The 27,114-nt window shown below is 35.0% G+C and overlaps 1 protein-coding gene and 2 pseudogenes across 1 annotated transcript; all 3 read right to left on the bottom strand.

Annotated features, from left to right (window-relative positions):
• Positions 1 to 11,805: 11,805 nt before the first annotated feature.
• LOC104750114 (F-box protein At1g69090 pseudogene) lies at positions 11,806 to 13,073 on the bottom strand (annotated as a pseudogene).
• A 4,544-nt stretch (positions 13,074 to 17,617) lies between these two features.
• On the bottom strand, positions 17,618 to 18,784 carry LOC104753465 (F-box protein At1g69090 pseudogene; annotated as a pseudogene).
• A 2,159-nt stretch (positions 18,785 to 20,943) lies between these two features.
• Positions 20,944 to 21,366, bottom strand: LOC147925214 (uncharacterized). The gene is made up of 2 exons (XM_087492526.1): positions 21,150 to 21,366; positions 20,944 to 21,059 (listed from the first exon to the last, which is right to left on the bottom strand). The coding sequence occupies exons 1-2, from the start codon at positions 21,364 to 21,366 to the stop codon at positions 20,944 to 20,946; spliced, it is 333 nt and encodes a 110-aa protein (XP_087348652.1).
• Positions 21,367 to 27,114: the final 5,748 nt, after the last annotated feature.

The raw sequence follows: 27,114 nt of genomic DNA, 5'->3' as shown, positions 1-27,114 counted from the left end.
AACAGTTTTTTTCAATTCAAATGTACACATCTTTAGAAATCTATATTTGTTCTTCTTTTGGATATTATCAAAATTTCTTTTCAACACAAATTTTATCGTAATATGATGAATCAAAATAATTTGAAATTCAATTTTCATTGTCAATTTTCAATGTAATTTTCTACTCCCTAAATTATTTATCAACATACAAAATTTTAACATTGTGATCTTAAAATGACTTCTCATCACTGCAATAAATCTATTGAAATTTAGATTTATTTAATGAATCGTTGAAATATTTATTTATATTCAGTCTCTGAGTATAATTTTTCAAAAATTGTTAATTTTTGTTTATTAAAATATATTTCTAGAATTTATTATAATCGTTTAATTGAACCATTGCAGCATTTGGCATGTTTATTTACACATCACTCTGATAAACTCTTAATAAATTATTATTATTTAGTTTTTGATTACTAAAATATTTTAGAATGGATTTTGCAACCTTTTAATTAAACCATGACAAATTTAGATGATTTGATATATCATTAAAAAAATTTATTTATTTTATGAACTATTGCAACGTTTGGTAAATTTGATATGTATGGTTGTGTCTATATTACTAAAATATATTTACATAATTTTTTTTTATCGTTTAATTAAATTGAATTTATTTGTCGAACCAGTATAACTTTTGGTTTGTTTTTTGTTCTTTCTGTTTATGACTGTTTAACATTTTCTTTTATAAAAGATCATATATTTCATTACAACTTTTCTTTATGTTCTTTTCATTTAGTATTGTGTCTCTTTACCATACTTAATGCTTTCTAGTTTTATGATATTTTTTTTCTCATCATCTCTCTGTCTCATATAGTTTTACATTTTACTAAAAGTTTCCATAGTACATTTTACTAAAAGTTGTGTCTAACATTTTACTAAAAATTTTCTTTAACTTTTAGATAACTATCAAGTACTTTTTATTAATTTATTTTTAATGATATAGATGTAAAAAAAATCTGAAAGGTTAAATTATTTTATTAAATTTTTCATTTTGTATTTTTTCACTACGGGTTACATTTTATTTTAAATCTTCTTCATGTACAATTTCACTAAGATATTCATATATCTACCACTCATGTCCTTCCAAATCTATTTATTAATTTAAAACAAAAAGTTAACAATTTTTATTTAAACATGTTAAGTGTTCAATGAATTCAAAATTGAACAACCAATAATTTTCAAGTACTCAAAATTGTGTTTAGTCATACATTATTTTAGGTGAAAAGTTCCTATAATTTTATAATATATATATATATATATATATATATATATATATATAATATTGAAAAGAATTTTTAATCAGTTTCTAAGAAAATGGTTTACATTTTCACATCTCTTTCTTATACTTATTGGCTATATACATTTTTTACTTATTAACATTTAAAAACCTTAAAAATAGTTTAAAGGGCCACATTCCCTGTGGTTATTATAACCATTTTTCATGTAGATTGTCACTTATGTAATTGCAATCTTATTCATGTTTAAGTTACTAAAAACACTGTTTTCGTTAACATATATTAAAACAAATGATTCTAACCTGTTTAATTGTAAGATCCCCAAACCAAAATTCTCGATTATTTCTATGCTAGGATTCTCCGCGGTGAGGCCCCTTCATATTTGTTAGTCGGACAATCAAGCTCTGTGAACTATGCCACTATGTCACGGTTTAAGACTTTAAGCGCTATATCGTGATCAGTCAAACCAAAATACCAATCAAATTAAAACTAAAATAAAAATGTTGAGTGGTTCAGATTTTTATAAAAAAACTTTTGACAAAATAATGAACTTATACCATACTAGGTTATGAGCCCACGAGATATCACGGGAAACTCATTTTAATAAAATATTTATTGCAAAATTACACATATTTACACATATTTCACTCAATGAACTAAAAAACAAAATTACAAGTTAAATATGCAATTGAAGGATAAAAATCTTTACGATTAGATAAACTGATTTATGCTATAAACATATGATTTTATGTACTTAAACCAACATATTTTATTTTAGTTGTTTTCCCTTCAATAAGTTGTTTCGACATTGTATAACAGAAAAAACAGAAAAGTTGGTATAAAACTTAATCTTTTACCAAAAAAATATATTTTATTTTAGTTCCGTTTTCAATTTGAATCTTATGTAAATATAAGTTGCTGCATTTATACATTTGAACATCTTATATTCTTATGTTTATTCCCACATAATTATACAGTTCAACATATATATATATATATATATATATATATATATATTTATAGATGTAAATGTTTTTATGTCATATGACATCACCTTATGAAGAAAGAGTTAATTGAAAAATGTAACAGATATTAATTAGATAAATTTTAACTCAATATTTTGTTTTTAGATTTATTTTATCACTTTATGTTGTTGTTGTTTAAATAACAATATGAAATCATTGAATATGACACTATATATTTTAAAAATAATTGATAATTTGTTTTTCAACGGTTGCTTCTCTTTAGAAAATTGCGTATGTTCATTGTAAAGATGTATATTTTACAAACAGTTGTGTCTATTCAAACTTACACATTTTGGAAATCTATAGATATGGTAATGCCATATGTTATCATATAAACATTTACAAATATGTTCAACTATATAATTATGTGGTAATAAATATAAGAATATATATATAGATATATATGTATGTATATGTTCAAATGTATAAATGTTTGCAACTTCTATTTATATAATATTGACTTAGAAAAAGAACTAAATAAAATATGTGAATTTGAGTACATTACATATTATTTTAAAAATGCAACTACCTATCTTGTGTTTATAGCGTTAAACATTATTTATTTAATTGTAAAGATTTGTATCCCTCAATTGCATATTTTAAATATAATTTTGTTCAAAATAATTAAATGAATATGTGTAAACATTGATCTGTAAATATTCTAGTCAAAGGGTAACACATTAATTAAATGAACAGAAAACTCTTTGAGAACAGCACGTCAACCTAAAGTTTCCGTTAATCACATTACTTTGTAATATTTCAAAAAATTGTAGTTTTGAATTACTTATTAAATAATTTAATAAATATCTATAATTAAAGAAATTTTTTAATAAATATTTTATTAAAGTGAGGTGGACACTTGTTATGTCTCTCTCATCTAACACAAGATGAGGCTTATTATGCGTCCATAAAATTCATCCATTGTTAGCTCATTCACAAGTTTCATGACGTAATCAACATTCTCGACAAGATTTTTAACAAAAAAAAAACATTCTCGACAAGATACTTAACAAGATATTGAACATCTAACATCTGATTATGTTGATGGGGATGGTAATTGTGTACCATGAATTTACCTTGCACATGATGATGAATTTTGGGTTTTCATAGTTATTGTATCAAAGAGAGAAAATAGTTCATTTATTCAAATAATTATTATTTGATATGTTCTTCATATGTAAAATGGAAGATAAAGTGGGGGAAAATATGGTAATGGAGATTTGTGTCAATGAAAATATAAAACGATGTTAAATTTTGTAACATCCGCGAATTGGAATTCTGGTTTGGGATGTGCATCGATCGATGCAGGTATTGCATCGGTCGATGCAAAACCGGTTTGGTCGCGAAATACGTAAGTTAAACGCTACGTTTTAGGGTTAGGAAACCTTGGAAATCGAGTTTAAAAGGAGCTGTTGTCGTCTTTAGTCGGGTTTAGCCGATTTTTAGAGAGAAAAGAAGAGAGAAACTGTAGCTTTTTCCTGAGAGATCTTGCATGTGGAGTGAAGATCTTTAGCTGGGATTGTTGTAGGAGATTGCTAAGAGTGTATATTTGTCAAAGCTTGAGATTTGGCAAAGGAGAGTTCAGGACCTTAGCTTATCTAAGCTTGAGATTTCTCTGATTTTGCTTGTTTATGCATTATATGGTTGATTCCTTAGCTTGTTAGAACGTTGTTGAGTCACTAAAGCCTTTGGGAGGCTTCTTTGTGGCATTGGCTTGTGTTTTAGTGGTTTAGAAACGGAGATCCGACGAGTAGCTTCGGAGAAGATGATGCTCGACATGTGCGTCGATCGATGCACTCTGTGCGTCGGTCGATGCAATGCGAGGAAGACGCAATTTGACCTAGAAGCATCGATCAATGCCATGTAGAGGTTTCTATCGATGCAATTAGTGATTTCGTGAAATGTCGAGCATGAATCGGTCGATGCAGTGTTGATATTGGTCGATGCAGGTAAACCTTGCATCAGTCTATTCAAGCTTGTGTCGGTCGATGCAACCCGAGTTGGTGTCGGTCGATGCATGGGTTAGTGTCGATCGATGCAGTGTCCTGGTTTGTTGTTTGTTTGTTGATTGTTGTTTTGATGGTTAGAGATATCTCAATTGTTTGTGTGTATAGCCTGGTAGATGGGAAAATTGCCTCACTGAGTGTTTATAAAATACTCACGCATCTCATATGTGTTGTGGTGCAGGTAAAAGCAAAGTGTGATCGTTGAATCAAAGCGATGAAGAGGAGGATGTTTTAGTGGCTCGTTGATGTGTTGTCTGGCTTCTGTTAGGTTGCTAGAGTTGAGTCCTAGAATGTTGCTAGGATGCTGATTGTTGGTTTATGTTTATGCTGGATTGAGTTATTGAATTATTGGTTATTGATTATTGGTATCTTTTGGATATTTACGTTGTTTGGTGTGTTTTTGGCTAGGTGGCTAGTAGGTATGGTACCACTAGTTAATTATTTTTTTTTTTAAAAGGGTCGGGTCGTTTTAGTTTGGTATCACAGCCCTCACGTTTCTTGGTTTGGTTTCACTAGGTTTCTGCTGTTGATGTTGTGGATTTGCATGCTTGATTGATTATGTTAGTTAGTCAATTATGTATGGCATGGAGTCCTAGAACATCATTTTCGAGCCGACAGTGTGATTTCACGGTGAGTTTTTGTTTATTGTTCTGTTGAGATTGCTTGCTTAGCCTTTGGTTCATGGTAGTGCAGATGGTTAGAGGTGATGATATGGCTGGTCGTGGACGCGGACATGGTCGTGGTAGGGGCAAAGACCCCATGTCCAATCGCAGTCCATTGGCCCACCTTCCTTGATGGGTTCACATCCTATCACTAGACTCTTGAACCCATTCATATCCGACGGTCGGTTTGCTATGTCCAGGAAGCTTTAAAGACTTGTTACCGTCTCTACAAATCACCACATTACCTTTCCCTGTGTTTTGTACTCACTCGCACAGTTCCGATAGTCACTTCCCGGAAGGTCACCCATCCTGAGACTACTCTACATAAGCATGCTTAACTGTGGAGTTGGAGTCTCTCAGGACTTTTGACCGAAAAGATAAGTGCACTTTGGTGACTTAGGTGGTCAAATTAATTCTTTTAAACCTCTCCGCAAGTCTCCAAAACCGGGGTGTCACAATGCAACCCCACAAACAGATTACAACGTCCTCGTTACGCACCAAGAACGTCACCCTCAACGTTGTGAGCCCACTCTATTCCACACGCGTCTGGGTTTGGCTATGATACCAAATGTAAAACCCCGACCGCCACCTCTTAGTGGACCCCATTCCCAATCCCAGTCCATGGGCCCACCTTTATTAATGGGCCTCACGTCCTCTCACTAGTCTCGTGTGCCCATCTATATCCGTTGGCCGGTTTGCTTTGTCCGGGAGGCTTTAAAGACTTGTTACCATCCCTACAAATCACTACTTGATCTTTCCATGTGTTTTGTCCTCACTGGAACAGTTCCGACAGTCACTTCCCGGAAGGTCACCCATCCTGAGACTACTTCAGCATAAACACGTTTAACTGTGGAGTTCTCTCAGGACCCTTGACTGAAAATATAAGTGCACTTTGGTGACATAGGTGGCCAAATCAATTCTTTTAAACCTCTTTGAAAGTCTCTGACACTGGGGTGTCACACCAGCGGTTAGTGATACTATAGATCATAGTATGACAGTTGAGGGCATCAACGAGTCGTAAGCTTTCCAGGAGGGGTCCATGAGTGTGTCTAGTGGGGGTACCGATAGGACCTTAGGCGCTGAGAGAGTCGATGTGGGCAGTGTTGGTGCCGGGTTGGCCGGTGATGCTAGGGTTCTAGGAGCGGGAGTCCCTGCAGGTGAAGCCCTTGGGGGAGGTGTTGATCTTGCGGACTTGTTGGTGCGGGTGCTGGAGAGGTTGTTGGCAGTTGTACCGGCGCAAGCTCCGGAGGTGCAGTAGCTAGTGTCTGCAGATGTAGGAGCTCATTCTTGTTATATCAGTATGTTGAGAGGGATGGGCAACATGGATAATGAGCGGTTTTCGAGTGGTTTGGATCCTACCGCTGCAGATGCATGGAAGGCGTAAGTGGAACTTAACTTACAGTCTCTCAGATGTCCTCAAGAGTTTTGGGTGGAAATAGGGGTCCACAACCTGGTTGGTGACGCTCACTTGTGGTGGAGATCAGTGGCTGCTAGGAGGGTGCAGAGGGAGATGTCTTGGCTTGACTTAGTGGAGGAGTTCAACCGCAATTATTTTCCTAGAGAGGCATTTGACCGGTTGGAGGTGCAGTTCCTATAGTTATCTCAGAGGACTCGGTCAATGCGGGAGCTGGACGTGGAGTTCAGTCAACTTCTGATGTATGGGCATCGGGCGATGGAATCCGAAGATGCTCAAATCATGAGGTTTATGAGGGCCCTTTGTGAGGATTTGGGGGTCCACTGCAGAGGGAGGAGTTATGTTACGCGTGCAGAGCTTGTTGAGACTGCGACAGAGATTGAGGAGGACATCCAGGCATAGTCAGTGATGGTTAGTCCTGCAGTTCAGCCTAGGAAGGCTCAGCATCATGGTGGTTCTAGCAAAGGTGGAAAACCTGCGCAGGGAACCAAGAGGAAGTGGGAGGCTACGCAGAGGCCGAGTGGTGCATGATGCTACGGGTGCGGTAGCATGGAGCACAAAGTAGCTAGCTGTCCCCACATGAGTGCTACGACAGCGGCACAGTCAGTGGTTTGTGTATGCTATCATTGCAGGGAGCTTGGGCATATCAAGCACAAGTGTTCCAAGTTACTGCAGATGGTAGTAGCGGCTTAGAGTGCAACTTAGAGTGCAGTAGGTGGCACGGATTAAGCAGGCGCTGTTGGTGTACACGATTGTAGAGACTAGAGGAACCGGTGTCGGGGTGATCACATGTTTAATTTCTGGTACCCAAACTTTGTGAATTTCAGTAGGTTTAGATTTTATGTTTTGCCTATGATAAAGTGTTGGATTCTTAGCACATGAGGTTTGTGTAGGGAACTTGTTGGTGGACGGGTTTAGGTCCCACGTTATATTTGATTCTGGAGCTACCCATAGCCTCATTACTTTGGAGTGCGCATAGAGCGCTAATATCAGAGGAGATCGCAGGGAGCAAGCATGAGTTGTCAGAGCTGTCGGTGGCAAGTTCCTGAGAGTTCTTGGACGGGTGAGGGGAGTTGATATTCAGATCGCAGCGGAGTCGGGGCCAGCAGATTTTCTTATCAGCCCGGTTGAGTTGTATGATGTTATCCTAGGGATGGATTGGTTGCATCATCATATGGTTCACCTTAATTGTCATCAGGGTAGAGTGGAGTTTGAACGTCCCATTAGGAAGTTGGTTTCTGAGGGAGTGAGACCGACTTCAGGGAGTCTCGTGATCTCGGCCATATAGGCGGGGAAGATGATCAACAAGGTACGAGAGGCTTATCTAGTTACTATATCAATGCCGGAATCAATGGGGCAGTGTACGGTTAGCGGTATTCTGGTTGTGGAGGAGTTTGAGGATGTGTTCCAGTCGTTGCATAGGTTACCACCTTCTCGGTCTGATCCTTTCACGATTGAGCTGGAACCGGAGAGGACGCTGTTATCCAAGGCATCTAACAGAGTGGCTCCAACAGAGATGGCAAAGCTGAAGAAGCAGCTGGAGGATCCTTTGGGAAAGGGATTCATTCGTACTAGTGTATCACCATCGGGAGCACCAGTGTTGTTTGAAAAGAAAAAGGAGGGCCAATGTTAGACGACAAACCTCTCTTACCGCATAACCAATGTGGAGAACCCACAAGATCAGACTTATACGCCACAAAAACCTCCCGGTTTTCTTTCCCTGCCCAACTACCAACCTAAACCTCAAGGTAACTACTAAATCAATCCTCAAACCTATTCCCAACGTCAGCAACAACTGAATGCACCACACCCTCTAGGCCAGGCGGATGATACAAATGCTCTACTTCGCCAACTATTAGAAGGAAAAGGGAGAGGTGCTATTGAGCTTGCTACCCAAATGAAATCTATGCACACTAAGGTTGAGAATGTCTATGGTGAGTTGAATACTAAAATTGAGAGGTTTCAAACACAGGTCCATGGACAATCTTCTTATTCTATAGCGCGACAAATGGGCTCACTACCGGGAAAGCCGGAAGCAAACCTAAAGGAGTATATAAATGCCATAATGCTGAGAAGTGGTAAGCAGCTGCCTACTAAAGAGCTCAATAGGTACATTGAACCTAAAGAAGGGGAGCTACTAGTTGATATTGAAGATGAGGATGAGTTGATAGAAAACGATTGTGGTAAATACATAGAAGCTGAAGAGGTTGTAGTTGACAAAGGGAAGAGTAAAATGCTTGAGAAACCAAAGAAAGATAAGACCATTGATGAAGCTCGCAAGAAAAGTAAATATGTTGCCAAGGAGACTCTATTTGTGCCTCCACCTTATGAGCCAATATTGTTATTTCCTGGTAGGTTTAAGAAGCAATAAGTGGACAAGTATAGAGCTATGTTTGATACAAAAATAAAGGATGTTGCTATTACAATATCAATCATTGATTCATTCTTGCTGAACCCATCACATAACAAGTTCCTCAAAGATGCAGTTATGGAGAAGAAGAAAGCTCTACAGGGAATGATTATCTTAACTTATGAGTGTAGTGCTATCATTCAAATAAGGTAGTAGTAAAGACGCTTGAGAATCCTGGTAACCTAGCATACTACTAAACCAGGTTCCAACAACGTAACAACATATAACCAATAACACACAACCAAGACCCTAGATAATCCTCCTCATCGCCATGATTTCCATGTCACATATCTGCACAACACAAACAACAATTGAGATGGATAAGTATTATCATAAATACTTAGTGAGGCAATCCTCCCATCTGCTGGAGTATACACACAAGCAACTGAGAAATAAACGTTTAACAAACAACAAAACAAACACAAATAAACCAGGGAAACAAGTATCAGTCGCTTACTGAAAAGGTTGCTGTCGACCGACACCCTTCAACTGTCGACTGACATTGGCCCTTGATGTCAACCGACACCTTTCTATTGTCGACCGACATTGGCCATTGGTGTCGAGCGACACTGCCCCTCTAAAACTAATCGCCAATACTGTTTAGGAAGCTTCACAACATTTAATTTATCAAGCGCTCTAAAACCCAAACTTCCTTTATCTTTTTCTGTACACAACTTATCCCACGCCACCCAATGTAATCCTCTATCCTCATCACTGTAACTCCACCAGAAATTTGAAATGGCGCTAGTTAACTTAGATGTTAATTCCTGAATAAGTTTAAAACATGACATTACATGAGTTGGGAGGGCCAGAGCAACAGATTTCATCAAAATTTCTTTTCCACCCTTGATAAATATTTTTTTCGTCCAACCATTCACCCGATCATCCAACCTGCAACGAACATAGCTGAATACCTTATTACATGAACCCTCAAGGCTTTCAGGAATACCCAAATAGGAACCCATTCCCCCTTCTTTAGAAATACCATTGACGGTTTTAAGTTGTTCACTAACTTGTTCTGGTACTTTTTCCCAAACAAAATAGATGATTTTGCAAGATTGACCTCTTGACTCGATGCTTTACCATACTGACCAATGATATCTATAACTTTCTTACACTCATCCTCTTCTACTTTACAAAAAAGAGGCTATCATCTGCGAATAACAAATGAGAACTAGGTGGGCAATCACGAGCTAGCTTGATACCAGTGATCTGTTTCTTCCTCTCAGCCTTTTTAATATTAGCAATCAAAAATTAAAAAAATAAACAAATACGGAATAAGAGGATCCCCTTGACGTAAGCCTCGTTTAGAGAAAATAGAACTTCGGGGCTGCCCATTGATAAGGACTTGATAAGAGACTGAACTAACACACCACATAATCCATGAAACCCATTTACCATCAAAACCCAGCCGACTCCGGACCGCTTCCAGGAACGACCATTCCACGCGATCGTAGGCTTTGCTCATATCCGTCTTAAAAGCCGGAAAATCAAATTTGAACCGTCGATTTGTGTTTAACCCATGGAACACCTCCCAGGCAATAATAATATTATTTGTAATCAGACGTTCTAAAACAAAAGCTGATTGTGTTTCTGAAATGAGGGATGGTAAAATTCTCATTAGCCGAAAACACAAGATCTTAGAAATAATCTTGTAACTTTCATTACAAAGACTAATCAGCCTAAATTCTACTATTTTTTTAGGCTTATGCACTTTTGAATAAGACAAATATTTGTTTCATTTACACGAAAATAAGTTTTATGGACAATTATAACACATACACCACAAACTTTCAAAAATAGTACTAATTGACATGGTAAATATATTTTAATTAATTTTTAGAATTATTTTCAGGTTTGATTGACAATTTTACATTTAGGGTATAATTTTTAGGGAGTAAACTTTAGTATTTAGAGTTTCGGATTTAATATTTGAACATTAAATTTTGGAATATAGTATTATTTTTGAAACTTTATAGATGATATGCTAAATTTGAAGATAAAATATAGTTTTGTGCTATTTGTGAGTATGCCTCTTCTTTAATTAAGTAATTGTATATTTATTTTTTAATGAAAAAGAAAACGTGTTTCATTTGTAATATATGTTTTAGTAAATATTTTTTTTATTAAAATGATGTAATCATAACGTAATACATATAAAGTAAAAGTATTTAAAAAAATATGTATTTCCGGGTGCTAATTCTTTAAACGCCTAATTAATATCTAGTGAGTTACCAATAGGCATGTAAATTTGGGCTAAACCCCGTGAATTAACCAGACCCAACTTTAAAAATTACTGGGCTGAGGCTTAAATATTTATGTGCTGAAAAAATTGGATAAAATGTAAGTATTATGTGCTGAAAAAATTGGATAAAATTGAATACTTAAGGTTGGAAAATATTATGGAACAACAACCATGTCCTTTCATGCTGTAAGATAAGACCATATATTGGTGGCTAGTTAGATCAATGTGAAGGAAATATGTTATTCATATTTACTTATTTTATATTATATATATTTGTTAAAATTTATTAATTATTTGTTTTTATTTTATATGTAGAACTTCATAACAAGAAAATATTTAAAAGGTATTAATACCTTGGAAGACATAGAATGCACCAAAGCATGCCTACATCCTAATTCGAGAGCTTATGATTTTATGTGTTATTTATTTTTTTATAAATTTAAACAATTTATTTGGCATATTAAACAAAATGCTAAAATACATCACAACGGCTTCTCTATGGCTCATCCGCAACAGAGTCACCTCCCCTGTTGGCTCATTTCTTAAAAAAAAAAAAAAAAAAAAAAAAAAAAAAAAAAAAAAAAAAAAAAAAACATCTCATTTCTTTTGTGTTCAATGCTTACATACCACAATCATTGATCTCTCATATTTATTTTCTTTTGTTCCTTTTTTTTTTTTAGTGAAAGAGATACTCTACATGAACACGATTACAATATATTTTTTTATAAGAAAAAGACAATTAATTAAACCATATAGAATACATGATCAATCATTCCCTTTTGAAATTTGGTAAGAACCAATGAGCATGAGACAATGGCATGGACGAAGAAACAAATGCTTGTGGTTGTTGTTCAACCTGCTTTGTATCAAGATTGAATATGAAGATTCCATTCTTGTCATATCCCCCAAAATACTTATTTTCAGTGAAGTAGATGGAGTTACGAGTGATTCCCTCTTGGTCCTTAGCAAGCACCGTAACACCCAACTCTAGAAGAATTGACTCATCTCCCAGAGAATCAATTTCCTCCCAATTGTTCTCCGTCGATGAATTCATCTTGTAGATTTCAAAGCTCCATGTTTCGATTACAAGTACTGCCTTAACAATTAAGACATCTCCACTTAGAGTGACTACTATATTATACTTACAGTAATCCCCCACACATGGATTACAAGGACGGCTAATGTAACCTGCTTCAGTCGGTACGTGTCCACGTGCACTAGTTCTGAAAACTTTCAGCGGAACTTCACCAGAAAAATCGAAAATATGGAGAAAAGAACAGTTGAAACAGTAAAGCTTGTGATCTTTGTATACAGTCTTCGGTGCATGACTTTGGAGATGACTTTGCATACAATTAAAACATTCTTCGGTGCATGACTTTGGCAACTGGGGGATCTCTTTCCACGAGTTATTTCCTTTCTTGGACGAAATCAGAATGAATGAATTAGCCATTCCGAGAACTAGGTAGTCTTTGGTTTTCTCGTCTATCCATAATATCGGGTTGGAGAGTCCATCTTTTCCTGACTTGAACGCTGGTAGATTGATTCTCTCGCGGGTTAAAAGATCCAGAATATAAACATCATGCTTTGGATAAGTACCATAAAGACCTTCTTTCTCTTGGTAACGATGTTGCATTAAAAGCCAGCTTCTATAAGTCGTCAAACAAATACTCTTTGCAAAATTGTCACCAAGATGTTGAGTTTTGTAGATCTTTCCTTTATCTTCAGGATTCATCAAGAGACAATAATTCTTTTCCACGGGGAAGAGAACCATCCAAGGGATCTTATTGCTTGGCTTACATTGTCTCGAACCAGATTGCCAAGATGAACAAACCGATTTAGCTCGGTCGAAATCCAAAAATCCAAGGCGTTGGAAAACCATTCGCATGAGATCAAAAGGAAGCTCGGACCATCAATGAGGATTTTTTCGAGTGACTGAAACGGCTGGACGTTTTAGAGGAGGAGATTGGGCTAAGGCTAACGTTGGGGAGGCCATTTGCTGGAATAGCTTATCGGCTAAGCTGGCAAGTTTGTGGGATGGAGGAGGTATTATCTTTTTTTTTTTTTTATATTCTTTTTCACTCTCTTAAGAGTAAGTTTATATAAAGAGGTGCAATAGGTTGTATTTGACACTAATCAATTTTTTCTTTTGAAATAATATATGTACTAGGAAAAAAATATATTGGATGATTTTAAAAAGATAGATAATTAGTTTTGTGTTTACTTGATAGGTGTGTGAGATTGCTTTCCTTTTTATGTTATTTTAAATTAACTTGATAAAATCCCACGCTATGACGGGGTATATTTTTTGGAAATTAATTTTATTTTCATATAAATATAATCTGTAGACTAGAAAGTTTCCTAAGATTTGGTATTTTGCATTTACTAGTATTTTGGTAAAGTTTTTTGGTCAACAATTTTAAAAAGATTAGATAAAAAAAGCCAATTTTGAGATATATCTTCTTATATAAAGCTTGATGTCAAAGTTACTAATTAACGAAATCGTGACATGTGTCAATTGTATTGATAAGATGTCGACACGTGTCCAAATTACTGCTTAACATGATCGCGACATGTATCAAATTAACGATCTTAGATTTTGACACATGTCTAAGTTAATCGCTAGAAAAAAAAGTTAAAAAGTATTTACCAAAAAAAAAACTAATCCAAAAACAAAAAAGAAATATTTACCTATCACCGGCAGAAAATAAAGCATATGTCTTATTATATAAAGATGTATATTAAGAGGTATATTATATCAAATCAAAACTTTAAGTACACTAGAAAATCATGAACAAAAAAAAAAACAAATACAAACCATACGAGATCAGAAAACCTTGCTAACAAAAGAAAACGGGGTATCATGAGTGATGATAAGATTGTTATGATCGAAAAGACACTTGCAGATAAACCTCATATAAGGCTGGATTTAATTACGCTTCGTATATGTCTCCGACTACTTCCACCAATTTGACTATTTTCACATCTATGAATAATAGACATCATATTTTATATTTTCATTGTTTAACATAGTTTACCAAAATATAGGGTTTCCAAATAACAATTTCGCAACTTACACGATGGTAAATACTTTTATTCTATTTTTCTTATACAATTTTGGATGATGAATCTACGTACTATCAATATTTGTTTATTCCTTCTTTTTAATATTTTAATTTGATTATGGTGTAGTATTTTTAGATTTTAGTTATATTATTTAGCTAAATTTGATTTTATTATTAGAAATTTTCGTGATATTTTAAAATATTTTTTTTATATATTATTTTGAGTTTCTTTTTTTATTTTCAGTTAGAGATATGTAAGGTTATTTATTTATTACTTTTTAAAATAAATATTTTGAATTTCTTATGTTGTAGTATTTTTATTTTATATCAATAAATTATCTAAGACTCCTATATCATCGCAGTTATAATTTTTTTATTTTTTTAACTGTCTTTTAATTTCTCAAATTTTATTGGGTTGGTCATAAACTCATTGCAACCGTGTAGAATTTTTTTCTCAGTTTTTCATCAAAAATATTTTTTGAGTAAGCAATTTTAATGGTTAAACAAATTGGCACTACAAATTTATTGGTGAAAAGAAACTACGTCAAAGTGAAAATAAAGAGACAAAAAATTGTTTAATTTGTTCACAGATATATTTTATAGGTGGTGATAAAGAGCGTATTTTAACAATAAAATATTTAAGGGTGTAAAAATACATTATTAGTGATAAAACATATAGTAAAATTGTACGTGGATGCTAATATGATGACGTTTTGATGGGTTGATTGCTTGTAAAACATTTTGTGAATAAGTTGTTGATCGTTTTGAAATTTGTCAATAATAATATTCGTAATGGTTTATGTTTGAAAACATTTTGGTGGTCGATAATTAAGCTTCAGGTTATTGTAAGAATTGTAATAATAATTTTAAAATATAAAAATATAAATTAGTGTATTAAAGTAAAAGCTTCTCTCTAACTAAAAATATCTATCTTTTTATTTTCGAAAAATATATTTCACTTAATTTTTAATTTTACTAAATAATTTTAAAACCCGGACGATGTGCGGTTCCTAATCTAGTTATTTATAGAAAAACTTAAGAGAAATTCCTTCGAATAACAACAAATTTTATGGACAATTATAACACACACCACAAACTTTCAAAAATAGTACTAATTGACACACTAAAAATATTTTAATTATCTTTTTCTTTTGGTTAAAATTTTACATTTAGATTTTATTTTTTAGGGACTAAGCTTAAGTATTTTGAGTTTCAGATTTACTTTTGGAATATAGTGCAATTTTTGAAACTTTATAGATGATGCGCTATTTGTGAGTATTGCCCTTCTTAAATTAAATACTTAAATATCTGTTTCATTTTTATAGAATATTTTTTAGTAAATCATTTTAATAAAATGATGTAATCATAACATAGCATATATAAAGAAAAAGTATTTTGTGAAGTGACCTTAGAGCAATGGCTAATAGTAAGTCTAATTGTAGGCGATACCATCATATCAGGGATGGAGTCATGCTTCTTAGGAATGTAGGAATTTGGTTAATGAGCTGACATGTTGTGGCCCAATAGTTGGCAAAAAAAAAAAAAAAAATTAAAAGTATTTCAAAAATATGTATTTTCAGATGATGATTCTTTAACACCTAATTAATGTTTAGTGAGTTACCAATAGTCAATAGAGTCGTAAATTAGAGCCAAAATCCGAGGGTTAGCGCGACTAAGCTTTGAAAATTACTAGGCTCAGGCTTATATATTTATGTGCAGAAAAATCAGATAAAATGTAATATTATGTTGAAATACTTATGGTTGGAAAAGATTATGGAACATCAACCATGTCCATCATGCAGCTAGATGTAAGAAATGACCACAATTTGGTGGTTAGACCAATGTGAAGGCAATATGTTATTTATATTTACTTATTTTATATTACTTTTATTTTGGTCATCTTGAATTTTATTATAACTTGTTTTGGAACCAAAGTAGGATTACAAACGCCCAATCTTAAGTCGACGGACAACTAGAAGTCTCCTGAGACAAACGCCGGTGGAAAAAAAGAAACTCCCCGGAAACTAAGCCCTAACAAAGGGAGACAAATTAAACTGGACAAGAAATACAAACAACCAAATCGAAAGAGGACAACTCCTTACCCTATAGGCAGAAATAACTAGGCAAACACCTAAAAAATGGTAGACTAGAATAACAGAAAAATGTTTTCTTCTGAACATCTGCACATGCGATTTATCACGGATGCCCACGGCATAACAACTACCTCATCCTATCACAATGAGAGCCAATCTCTAGAGAACCAAGGACATCATAACCCGACCAGCAAATAGCACTCATAGAAGTTCATAGAGACTCAAACACAGTCCCAGATGCGACAACGATGACTGATGCGTCTCATTACGTCTAACTAGAATCCTTCAAAAAGCAATCATATCTAAATAGATCATGAAAAGCAGGGACAAGGAGCAATGCAAAACTTCACGAAGTTAACACAAACCATGAACACCAAGGATAAGAAATATTTGTAAGATTTGAAAACTACCAACCAAACAATATGCACGAAACTTCTGCTAAGAAAGGAGCCGAGCATAAAAGGAATCACAGGCTGACACAAGGAGACAAGGACTAGGAGAAAAGGCAATGGCTTGAGCTGACAAACCACTCCATATCTGTGGCTTAAAAATGAAGATAGGCACAAGACCAACAACAAAATCTGAGACAGGAACAAGCTAACCCCAAAGGCAATTATTCTTCAAACCAACCATTGACCTAAGATCCGACATCATCAACTTTATTTGTAATCAGAAACCCTCCCAGAGATAAGTGCTCTAACCGCTTCCTTAACACAATCACAAATCACCCCCATGAATCCTCCAAAAAGTTTCCCCAAATGAAGGTTCAACAAGAATGCAAACGACGCTAAACACCTAACCCTAGCTAAACGGTACAAGAGAAAGACGGGAAAGTCAGCTTACTCAAACATGAGACAACAAGAACCCATGGCCACAGAAACGAGATGCATCACCTAAGAGACTAGGACAGCGCCGAATCTGACAAAGGCAAGATATGCTTCTCTTGAAACCGTCGGGAGAGGACGAACAACGCTCCAAATACCGTCGAGCAAGCCTCACCGTGAAGACCGTCTCATTTTCTGAGCCCACTAACTACACTATCGATCCACCAGATCTAGCCGAGTCGACACAAACGGAAGCAGAAATTAAACAAACGAACGAACTATAGAGCAATGGAGGCCCTCTCACAGCTACGACAGAGAGGGCAAACGGAGATTTGATATTTTGGGCGACGGATAGGGCGAACTCACGGGAGAGAAAACGAAAAAGGTCACTTATTTTATATTACTTATATTTGATAAAATTATTAACAATTTTTTTAAATATATTACTTTAGTATTTAGATCCATTAATAAATTACACATTTCATCAAAAACAACATCTCATTTCTTTTATTTTCAATGCTTACATACCACAATTTTTTATCTCTCTTTTCTTTTTTTTTTTTTTTTTTTTTTGCCTTTTTCTCTTTTTTCTCTCTTATCAATCATTCCCTTTTGAATTTCGATAAGAATTAATGAGCATGAGACAATGGAATGGACGAAGAAACAAATGGTTGTGGTTTCTGTTCAACCATCTTTGTATCAAGACTGAATACGAAGATTTCATTATTTTCATATCCCCCAAAATACTTATTTTCATTGAAGTATATGGAGTTACGAGAGATTCCCTCTTGGTCCTTAGCAAGCACCGTAATACCCAACTCTAGAAGTATTGACTCATCACCCAGAGAATCGATTTCCTCCCAGTTGTCCTCCGTGGATGGATCCATCTTGTAGATTTCAAATGTCCATGTTTTGGACTCAAGCGGACCAAAGCTCTTAACAATTAAGACATCTCCACCTAAAGTGACTACCATATTACACTTAGAGTAATTCCACGTACATGGATTACAAGGACGGCTAATGTAACCTCCTTCAGTAGGTATGTATCCACGTACACTAGTTCTGAAAACTTTTATCGGAACTTCTCCAGAAAAATCAAAAATATGGAGGAAAGAACAATTGAGACAAAAAAAGCATGTGATCTTTGTATACCATGTGATCTTTGTACACTCTGATTTCTTCGGTGCATGACAATGGTAACTGGGGGATCTCTTTCCAAGAGTTATTTCCTTTCTTGAAAGAAATCAGAGTGTCTACATCAGACATTCCGATAATTAGGTAGTCTTTGGTTTTCTCGTCTATCCATAATATCGGGTTGGAGAGTCCATCTTTTCCTGACTTGAAAGCTGGTAAATTGATTCTCTCGCGGGTTAAAAGATCAAAAATATATAGATTAAGAGCTTTTTTCTCTTTGTAACGAGGTTGCATCAAAAGCCAGCTTCTATACGTCGTCAAACAAATGCTCTTTGCAAAATTGTCACCGAGATGTGGAGTTTTGTAGATCTTTCCTTTATCTTCAGGATTGATCAAGAGACAATAATTCTTGTCCAAGGGATCTTATTGCTTGGCTTACATTGTCTCGAACCAGATTGCCAAGATGAACAAACCGATTTAGCTCGGTCAAAATCCAAAAATCCAAGGCGTTCGAAAACCATTCGCATGAGATCAAGAGGAAGCTCGGACCAGCAATGAGGAATTGTTCGAGTGACTGTTACGGCTGGAGGTTTTAGAGGAGGAGATTGGGCTAAGGCTAAAGTTGGGGAGGCCATTTGCTGGAACAGCGTACCGAAGGCTAAGCTGGCAAGTTTGTGGGTTGGTGGAGGACCAGGAGGTATTATTTTTTTATATATATATCTTTTCACTCTCTTAAGAGTAAGTTTATATACAGAGGTGACCTAGGTTGTATTTGACAGTAATTATTTCTTTCTTTTGACATAATAGATATACTTGGAAAAAAATATATTGGATGATTTTAAAAAGATTGATATATAGTTTTGTGTCTATTTGATAGATGTGTGTAAGATGACTTTCCATTTTATGATTTTTTAAATAACTAGATAAAACTCCGCCCTATATCGCAGTATATCTTTTAAAAATTAATTTTATTTTAATATAATTATAATATATAGATTTAAAAGTTTTCTAAGATTTGGTATTTTGCATTTACTAATATTTTGGTAAATCTTTTTGGTCAACAATTTTTAAAAGGATTAGCTCAAAAGAGCCAATTTTGAGACATAAATATAAAGTGCAAGAGTGTAAGGGTCGATGGTCATCTATGTGGAGTGTAAGGATGGGTTTACGGGAAATGGTGATCTCGGGATTGGCCTGGGTGATTGGTGATGGGTGAACATTGGAAGTATGTGTACGCTTTTGGAAAGAAAAATGGTTGGGAAATGCACCAATAGAGAATGTGAGTATTGTCGACATGTCGGGTGAACATTGGAAGTATGTGTCAAGGATCTTTGGACGAATGGTACTGGTTGGGATTTTGCATGTATTGGTCCTTATGTTCTTCACACTAACCAGTTGCAGCTGGCGGCAGTGGTGCTTGATAATTTTACAGGGGTGACAGATAGGATATCGTGGGGGGAGTGTTCTGATGGTTTGTTACCGTGAAATCTACATACTCGTTGTTGACAAGGGATGATAAGCCGAGACAGAGTATGGGAAAAATGTTTTAGAGAGTGCGGAAAGTCGTGGCTCCTGAATGGGTTCATGTTTTATATGGCTGGTGGTGAATCAATGTATCATGAATAATGTGGAGAGATGTAGGAGACATCTTAGTGTTTCGAGCTTATGTTAGGTTTGCAAAAGCGGGGATGAATCTATTCTACATGTCCTTTGTGATTGCCCGACAATGTCCAGTGTCTGGGAACGGCTGGTTCCTTGCAGGAGAGCACACTCTTTTTTTGGGACATCCTTGCAAGAATGGCTGTTCGAAAACTTAAGGGGTGGGGATGAAGATGATAGATGTCAGTGGCCTACTTTGTTTGCGATGGCTGTATGGTGGGGTGGAAATGGAGATGCATTAATGTCTTCAATGGGGACGGAAAGTGTAGAGATTGGGTACATTTTTTACAGGACTGTGTTGCGGAGGTCCTATTAGCACACTTGAAGGTGTAAGGGGACAAGCTACGAGTGTTGGTCGTGAGGAAAGGATGATTGCATGGACTCCACCAAGATTAAGGTGGACTAAGCTAAACGCAGATGGTGCTTCGAGGAGAAATCCAAGGTTAGCTATTGTGGGTGGGGTGCTGAGGGAAGAGTTGGGTATATCTTCAGCCCCGCTGGCGGAGCTTTGGGGAGTCTACTATGGTCTGTGTATTGCTTGGGAGTGACAGATCACACGGCTTGAGCTTGAGGTAGACTCCGAGATTGTGGTGGGTTTTCTACGGATAGGGATTAATGATTCGCATCCGCTGTCTTTTCTGGTGTGTCTGTGCCACGGTTTTCTTTCGAGAGACTTGATAGTCCGTATTTCGCATTTTTATAGGAAGGCTAAACGTTTCTGATGGGTTAGCGAACTATGCTTTCTCTTTATCTTTAGGTTTTCATAGTTTTGATTCTCCTCTAGAGGCTGTTAACTCCATTGTTTGTGAGGATGCAAATGGGTATGCGAGTCTTAGATCCGTTTGGTTTTTATTGTTTTAATTTCCTATTTTGAATAAAATGCGGGGGACTTCGTCTAACACTAAAACAAGTTTTTATTTTATCAACCGAACACTAATTAGAAAAAAACTTTAAGATTGGTAGCCCACACTGGAGAAAAAGAGTTTTAAAAGGAAGTTGCTGAAATTAACGATCTAGAGGACCTAGCAAGACAATCCACCCTCACATTTGACGAGTGTGAGATCTTGGACAAGGTGAAGTTTGGAAAAGCAGCCCGTAATAGGTGGAAATAGTCCAGGAGATTAGAAAAGGCGGGCTAGTCGTCAGGGACTTGAATCATCGCCACTAGTTCTGTGCAATCCGTCTCAAAACTCTGGCAAGCAACTCTGTTGGCAAGAAGACACTCCATAGCCCAAAGCAGGGCTTCCATCTCTGCATGTAGTGGGGAAGGACTTTGCCAAAGACATCTTGCACCCAACAAAAAGGTTTAAGCGTCGCCATTACCACACCACCAACCCAGACCTGAATTAGGGTCATATGCGTTCCAGGAGCCATCTATTTGACAAAAAGGACCTTGCCCGAGATTCACCGAGGGAACCAAAGAATCCGATAGAACTGAACTGTCAAAGGAAACCACAACTTGAGACTGTGCATCCTCCCATAATAATTTATCACTAACAACCTGATTAATCACCTCATCTGGCGCAAGTTGCGTGCCTTGAATAACTTTATTATTCATATCCTTCCAAATCGACCATAATATCCAAGGTAATTGGTCGAATGCATCTTGATCACCTTAATGAGAGGAAGTCTCCAATAAATAAAATCAAGATTCGAATACACAGATTCATAAGGAAAACCCCCTGATGAAGCCTGATTTGGAGACAAACCCCAGATCTGACACGAACGAGGACAATCATAAAGTTCATGGTTAATTGTCTTACATGCTGAATCGCATCTTTTACACCTGATATCACACTGGACACATCGATGAGCTAATCAATCCGTCACGGCAAGAGTGCTAGTTGCAATTTGCCAAAAGAAATGCTTAATTTTAGGTGGAACATAGAGTTTCCAGGTTGGGATATTAATGTCGTACATGTTGGGCTATATTCTACCTCTTCCACCATCTCCCTAGCCAACCTGATGAGACCATGGACAGCTCAACCAAAGAAGATGGATATGAGGAGCATCTTACACCAGAAGAAGCATTGGAGGAGCAGCTTGAACCAGAGGAAGCACCGGAGGAGCAGCTTGTACCGGAGGAAGCATCAGAGGAAGCGTTGAACGTTCCGGCGGGTCCTTTAACAAGATCAAGGTCCAGGAGTTTCAACCAAGCTATCAATGGACTAATCAAGGAGCTGTACAAGAAGCAGGAAGACGTGGCTCAAACCACTTGGATAATGCTCACAGCTCAAGGTGCTCGGTAAAGGGTAAAGTGTTGCTTATGCACTCTTTTTCCCTTGTCAAGTTTTGTCCCTTTGGGTTTTCTTGACAAGGTTTTTAATGAGGCCTAAGTAACACTTTCAAGACCCCTTTGCCAGCCCATTTCGTGGTCCAAAGCCCATCTCTTTGCCTTGGCCCATTTTCTATCTTTTCTCTCATATTCAAACTTGCATTTATTGCTTTTTATTTTCCTAGACATTATGCATGAGCTTGACCTTGTTAAAGCTCTTTCATGATTTCCTAGGCCTTTAATTCCTCTCTTCTACTTCGTGCCCCCTTCTCCTATAAAAAGACAATGTAGTTCTCTTTTGTTTCTCATCAAACAGTTTAATCAAAATCTTCTTTCTACTTGTTTGATCAGAGAAGTGTGTAGTATCTTCTCAACTTGTTTACTTCTTAGTGTGTCATATCTAAGTTGTAATAAAGCCTGTAGTCTAAGATATCTCCATCTCTCTTAGAAGTACACTTCGTTCTTCCCCTTCAATCCGCTGCAATTCCACTCCTTCACCTTCTCCGTCGTTCATCTCTCCATTCCGCTGCATCTTCAACCCATTCATCTTCATCATTTCGTTCATCCCTCTTCAAGACCTTGCAAAGTGTGTCCTTGGGCATAGATCCTCACCTAGGAGTCTATCACAACCTATAACCTGATTTCGGCGTATATTTTCCAGACTTTGAATAATGTCAGACCAACCGATATAGCTTAAAAGACTTGCTTATAGCCATACTCCGGATAATATGAATATCCTCCGAATCCATAAACTTTTGAAGAATAGGTAAATGTCACTCCTTGGTGGCCAGATTAATTAAATGATTTAACATTAAATTCGGATACAACAGTCTATCTCTGCCATAATCGGGACGAGGATGTTTATCAGGAATCCACGGATCTCGCCATACCGAAATATTAGAACCAGTGCCCACCATCCACCTTGCACCATGAAATACTAAGTTTTTTTTGTCGAGAAAATGCTATTCCAACCAAACGACGGTGAATAAGGCTTTGTAGCCAATAAAAGATGTTTGTTCCTAAAATACCAACCCTACAACACGCGGACAAATAAGGAATTTGGGAATTGAATCAATCGCCAATACTGTTTAGCAAGCATCACATCATTGAATTTATCAAGCGCTCTAAAACTCAAACCCCCCTTTATCTTTTTCTGTACACAACTTATCCCACGCCACTCAATATAATCCTTTATCCTTATCACCGGAACTCCACCAGAAATTTGAAATGGTGCTAGTTAACTTTGAATGTTAATTCGTGAGAAGTTTAAAACATGAAATTACATTGGTTGGGAGGGCCAGAGCAACGTGTTTAATCAAAAATTCTTTCTCACCCTTTGATAAATATTTCGTCGTCCAACCATTCACCCGATCATCCAACCTGTCACGAACATAGCTGAAGACCTTATTACGTGAACCCTCAAGGCTTTTAGGAATACCTAAATAGGAACCCATTCCCTCTTCTTTAGAAATACCAATGACGGTTGTAAGCTGTTCTCTAAGTTGTTCTGGTACTTTTTTACTAAACAAAATAGATGATTTTGCAAGATTGACCTCTTGACCCGAGGCTTTACCATACTAACAAATGATATCCATAACTTTCTTACACTCATCCTCTTCTGCTTTACAAAAAAAAAGAGGTTGTCATCTGCAAATAACAAATGAGAAAAAGGTGGGCAATCACGAGTCAGTTTGATACCCGTGATCTTTTTCTCCCTCTCAGCCTTTTTAATATCAGCAATCAAAACTTTCATACAAAGAATAAACAAATACAGAGAAAGATGACCCCTTTGATGTAAGCCCCGTTCCGGGAAAATAGAACCTCGGGACTGCCCATTGATAAGGACTTGATAAGAGACTAAACTAACACACCACATAATCCATGAAACCCATTTACCATCAAAACCCAGCCGATGCAGGATCGCTTCCAGGGACGACCATTCTACGCGATCATAGGCTTTGCTCATATCCGTCTTAAAAGCCAAAAAATCTGATTTGCACTGTCGATTTGTGTTAGCCCATTGAACATCTCCTGGGCAATAATAATATTATCGGTAATCAAATGTCCTGAAACAAAAACCGACTGTGTACGGTAAAATTCTCTTTAGCCGAAAACACAAGATCTTAGAAATAATCTTGTAACTTACATTACAAAGACTAATCGGCCTAAATTCCACCATTCTTTCAAGCTTATCCACTTTCATAATAAGACAAATATTTGTTTTATTTACACTAAATTTTTTTTTATAGACAATTATAACACATACACCACAAACTTTAAAAAATAGTACTAATTGACGAGCTACAAATATTTTAATTAATTTTTATAATTATTTTTAGATTTGGTTGACAATTTTACATTTAGGGTATGTGATATATTTCATATGTGATATATTTTTTAGTAAATAATTTTTTATTAAAATGTTTTAATTATAACATAGCATATATATAAAGTAAAAGTATTTTAAAAATGTGCATTTTTGGGTGCTAATTCTTTAAACGCCTAATTAATGTTTAGTGAGTTATTAATATGCATGTAAATTTGGGCTAAAGCCCACGGATTGACCTGACTTAGCTTTAAAAATTACCGGGCTAAGGTTTAAATATTTATGTGCATAAAAAATTGGATAAAATGTAAGTATTATGCTGGAATACTTATGGTTGGAAAATATTATGGAACATCAACCATGTACCGTCGGTGGTTAGATCAAATCGGTGGAACATCAACCAAATATTATGGAACATCAACCAAATACTTATCATGCTGTAAGATAAGACAACAAATCGGTGGTTAGATCAATGTGAAGAAAATATGTTATTCATATTTACTTACTTTATATATATTTGTTAAAGTTTATTAATAATTTGTTTTTTATAACAATAAATATTTGAAAGGCATTAATACCATGGAAGACATAGAAGGCAACAAAGCATGCCTACATCCTAATTCGATAGCTTATGATTTTATGTGTTATTTTATATAAGTCTAAACAGTTTATTTGGCATATTAAACATATAAATAGTTAAGTGATACTAATGGTTATTTCTATTGTGATTAGCTTTCTAGAAATGATAAATTTATTTTTTTCCGTAGTGAAACTTGAAAATTCTCAAAAAAGATCGGTAAACCTATCAAAATCGGGTCAAGCTTTAACACATCGGTTTAAATGTTTTTCAGGCCGGACAAGATCGGGATTATATATGGGCTAGATATGGGCCAGATTAGGTCAAGCTCATGTATGAGCTAGGCCTGATTGACATATCTAGTTACCAAAATTATAATAAAATAACTTGTTCACAAGTTATTTTTTGATTGGTGTAAATCTAATATAATAAAGTAGGCTTACACCGTCTAAGAAAGCTCTATCTATCTGTCACATGGCACCTCTGAATCTTTTGTTTAAATGGTTAATGGACCACAGAAATATTTCGACTTCCCAAAGAAAAACCGACGGAATCTCACAGTTCTGTCTTCTCCTCTTTCTCACCTCTCTCTCTTCCCCACCCTCCCTTCTTATCTGTTCAATTACCGCTATAAACCCTAATTTATTTCACCTCCGTTTTCATGATGTTTCGTTGACCAACAAGAGAGATCTTAAATCAATATTTCGTTTGTAAAAAGATTACATTAACGTCGTTAAAAATCATAACAACGAATAGTTTGTGTTTTTTTTGGCAAATATCAAATAAGTTTTTTTTGCGTTTTTCCCTTTTTTTGTTTCATCTTTCTAATTTAAAATATGAGAAACACACTCTTCTATTTTTGATTATTATCATCTAATTTAAAAATATATAAGTTATTTTCATATTTAATTTGTTTGTGACATGTGACATATTGTCATGTAATCTTCTTTTAAATTTATTTTGTGGTCTCTTTTGAATATTTTCTTACCTAATTATTTTATATATTTTATATTATATAATATTTTCTAATTTCATTTACTCTCTCCTAACTGGTCTATCTGATATTTCCTTTTTTTTTTAACATATAATATTTATTTTTAATTAAACCTAAAATACAACATATTTAATCATATACATTAATTCATACTTTAAATATACACTTTAGTAATAAATTGTAACTGAAATTACATAAATTATGAATTGACTATTTGTTTTCTCCATTCACTTTTAGTTAAATACCTTAGCAATTATAATTATAACTCCTTTAATTTAATTTTTGAGAAGTGTAACTTCCATCACTTCTTATCCTATAAATAATCATTCTCACATCCTCCTCCATCATATCTCAAATCCTAAATATTTTCTTTGTTTTTTTAGTTTTTAATATTCTTGCATTGGTTGAAAACTCAATGAAGATAATATTGTAAGAGTTTAATAATATATTTTACATTGTTCTCCATTTTTATTTATTCTTGCTTTTATGTACTTCTTTCTTTACTTTAGATGTTAGATTATTTCTTACATATTCATATATATTTATTTGATTCTTAAAAATATGTAATGTTCTAACTTCTGAGGAAAGACAAATTTGTAATATAATTATGAAATATCAAATCAATTTTTCTTAACTCTCTCTTACCTCTAACAAAATTGTAATACATTTTTTAAGAATACTCATCATTATATTTAGTTTCTGATTAAACATATAATTACATAAAGATCATTAAGCTATCTTTATTTAATTCAAATATGTACTTCAAAAGGATTTCTCTATATAAGAAACAATATAGTATTCTATTTTCTGTCTAGCTTTTACTACAAAGATGAAGCAATTATAACTAAATCTAGCAATATAAATTAAAATGAGGGCAATATAAAAAAGAGACTTAAAAGTAAAATTAGTCTTTGGGAATTGTACTCTAAAGTTTTGTTTGCACTTCATATGATTTTATAGAGAATAATTTTGTTTCTCTCATTTAATACTTTAGGTTATGTATTAGCTTTATATGAACAATTAAATTAATATTTGAATATCATAGTTAATTTTCATTTTATCATTTTTTTTAACCTCAAATCCTCAGAGAAACTAATGAAAATTATTATCAAAGTTAAATAATAAAAAAACATA

The sequence above is a fragment of the Camelina sativa genome, chromosome 16, assembly GCF_030686135.1.
Source record: "Camelina sativa cultivar CO46 ecotype springtype chromosome 16, ASM3068613v1".
In the NCBI taxonomy this organism is placed as follows: domain Eukaryota; kingdom Viridiplantae; phylum Streptophyta; class Magnoliopsida; order Brassicales; family Brassicaceae; genus Camelina; species Camelina sativa.
Note: the sequence above shows the minus strand (reverse complement) of the source record. Positions and strands in the feature narration are given on the sequence as shown.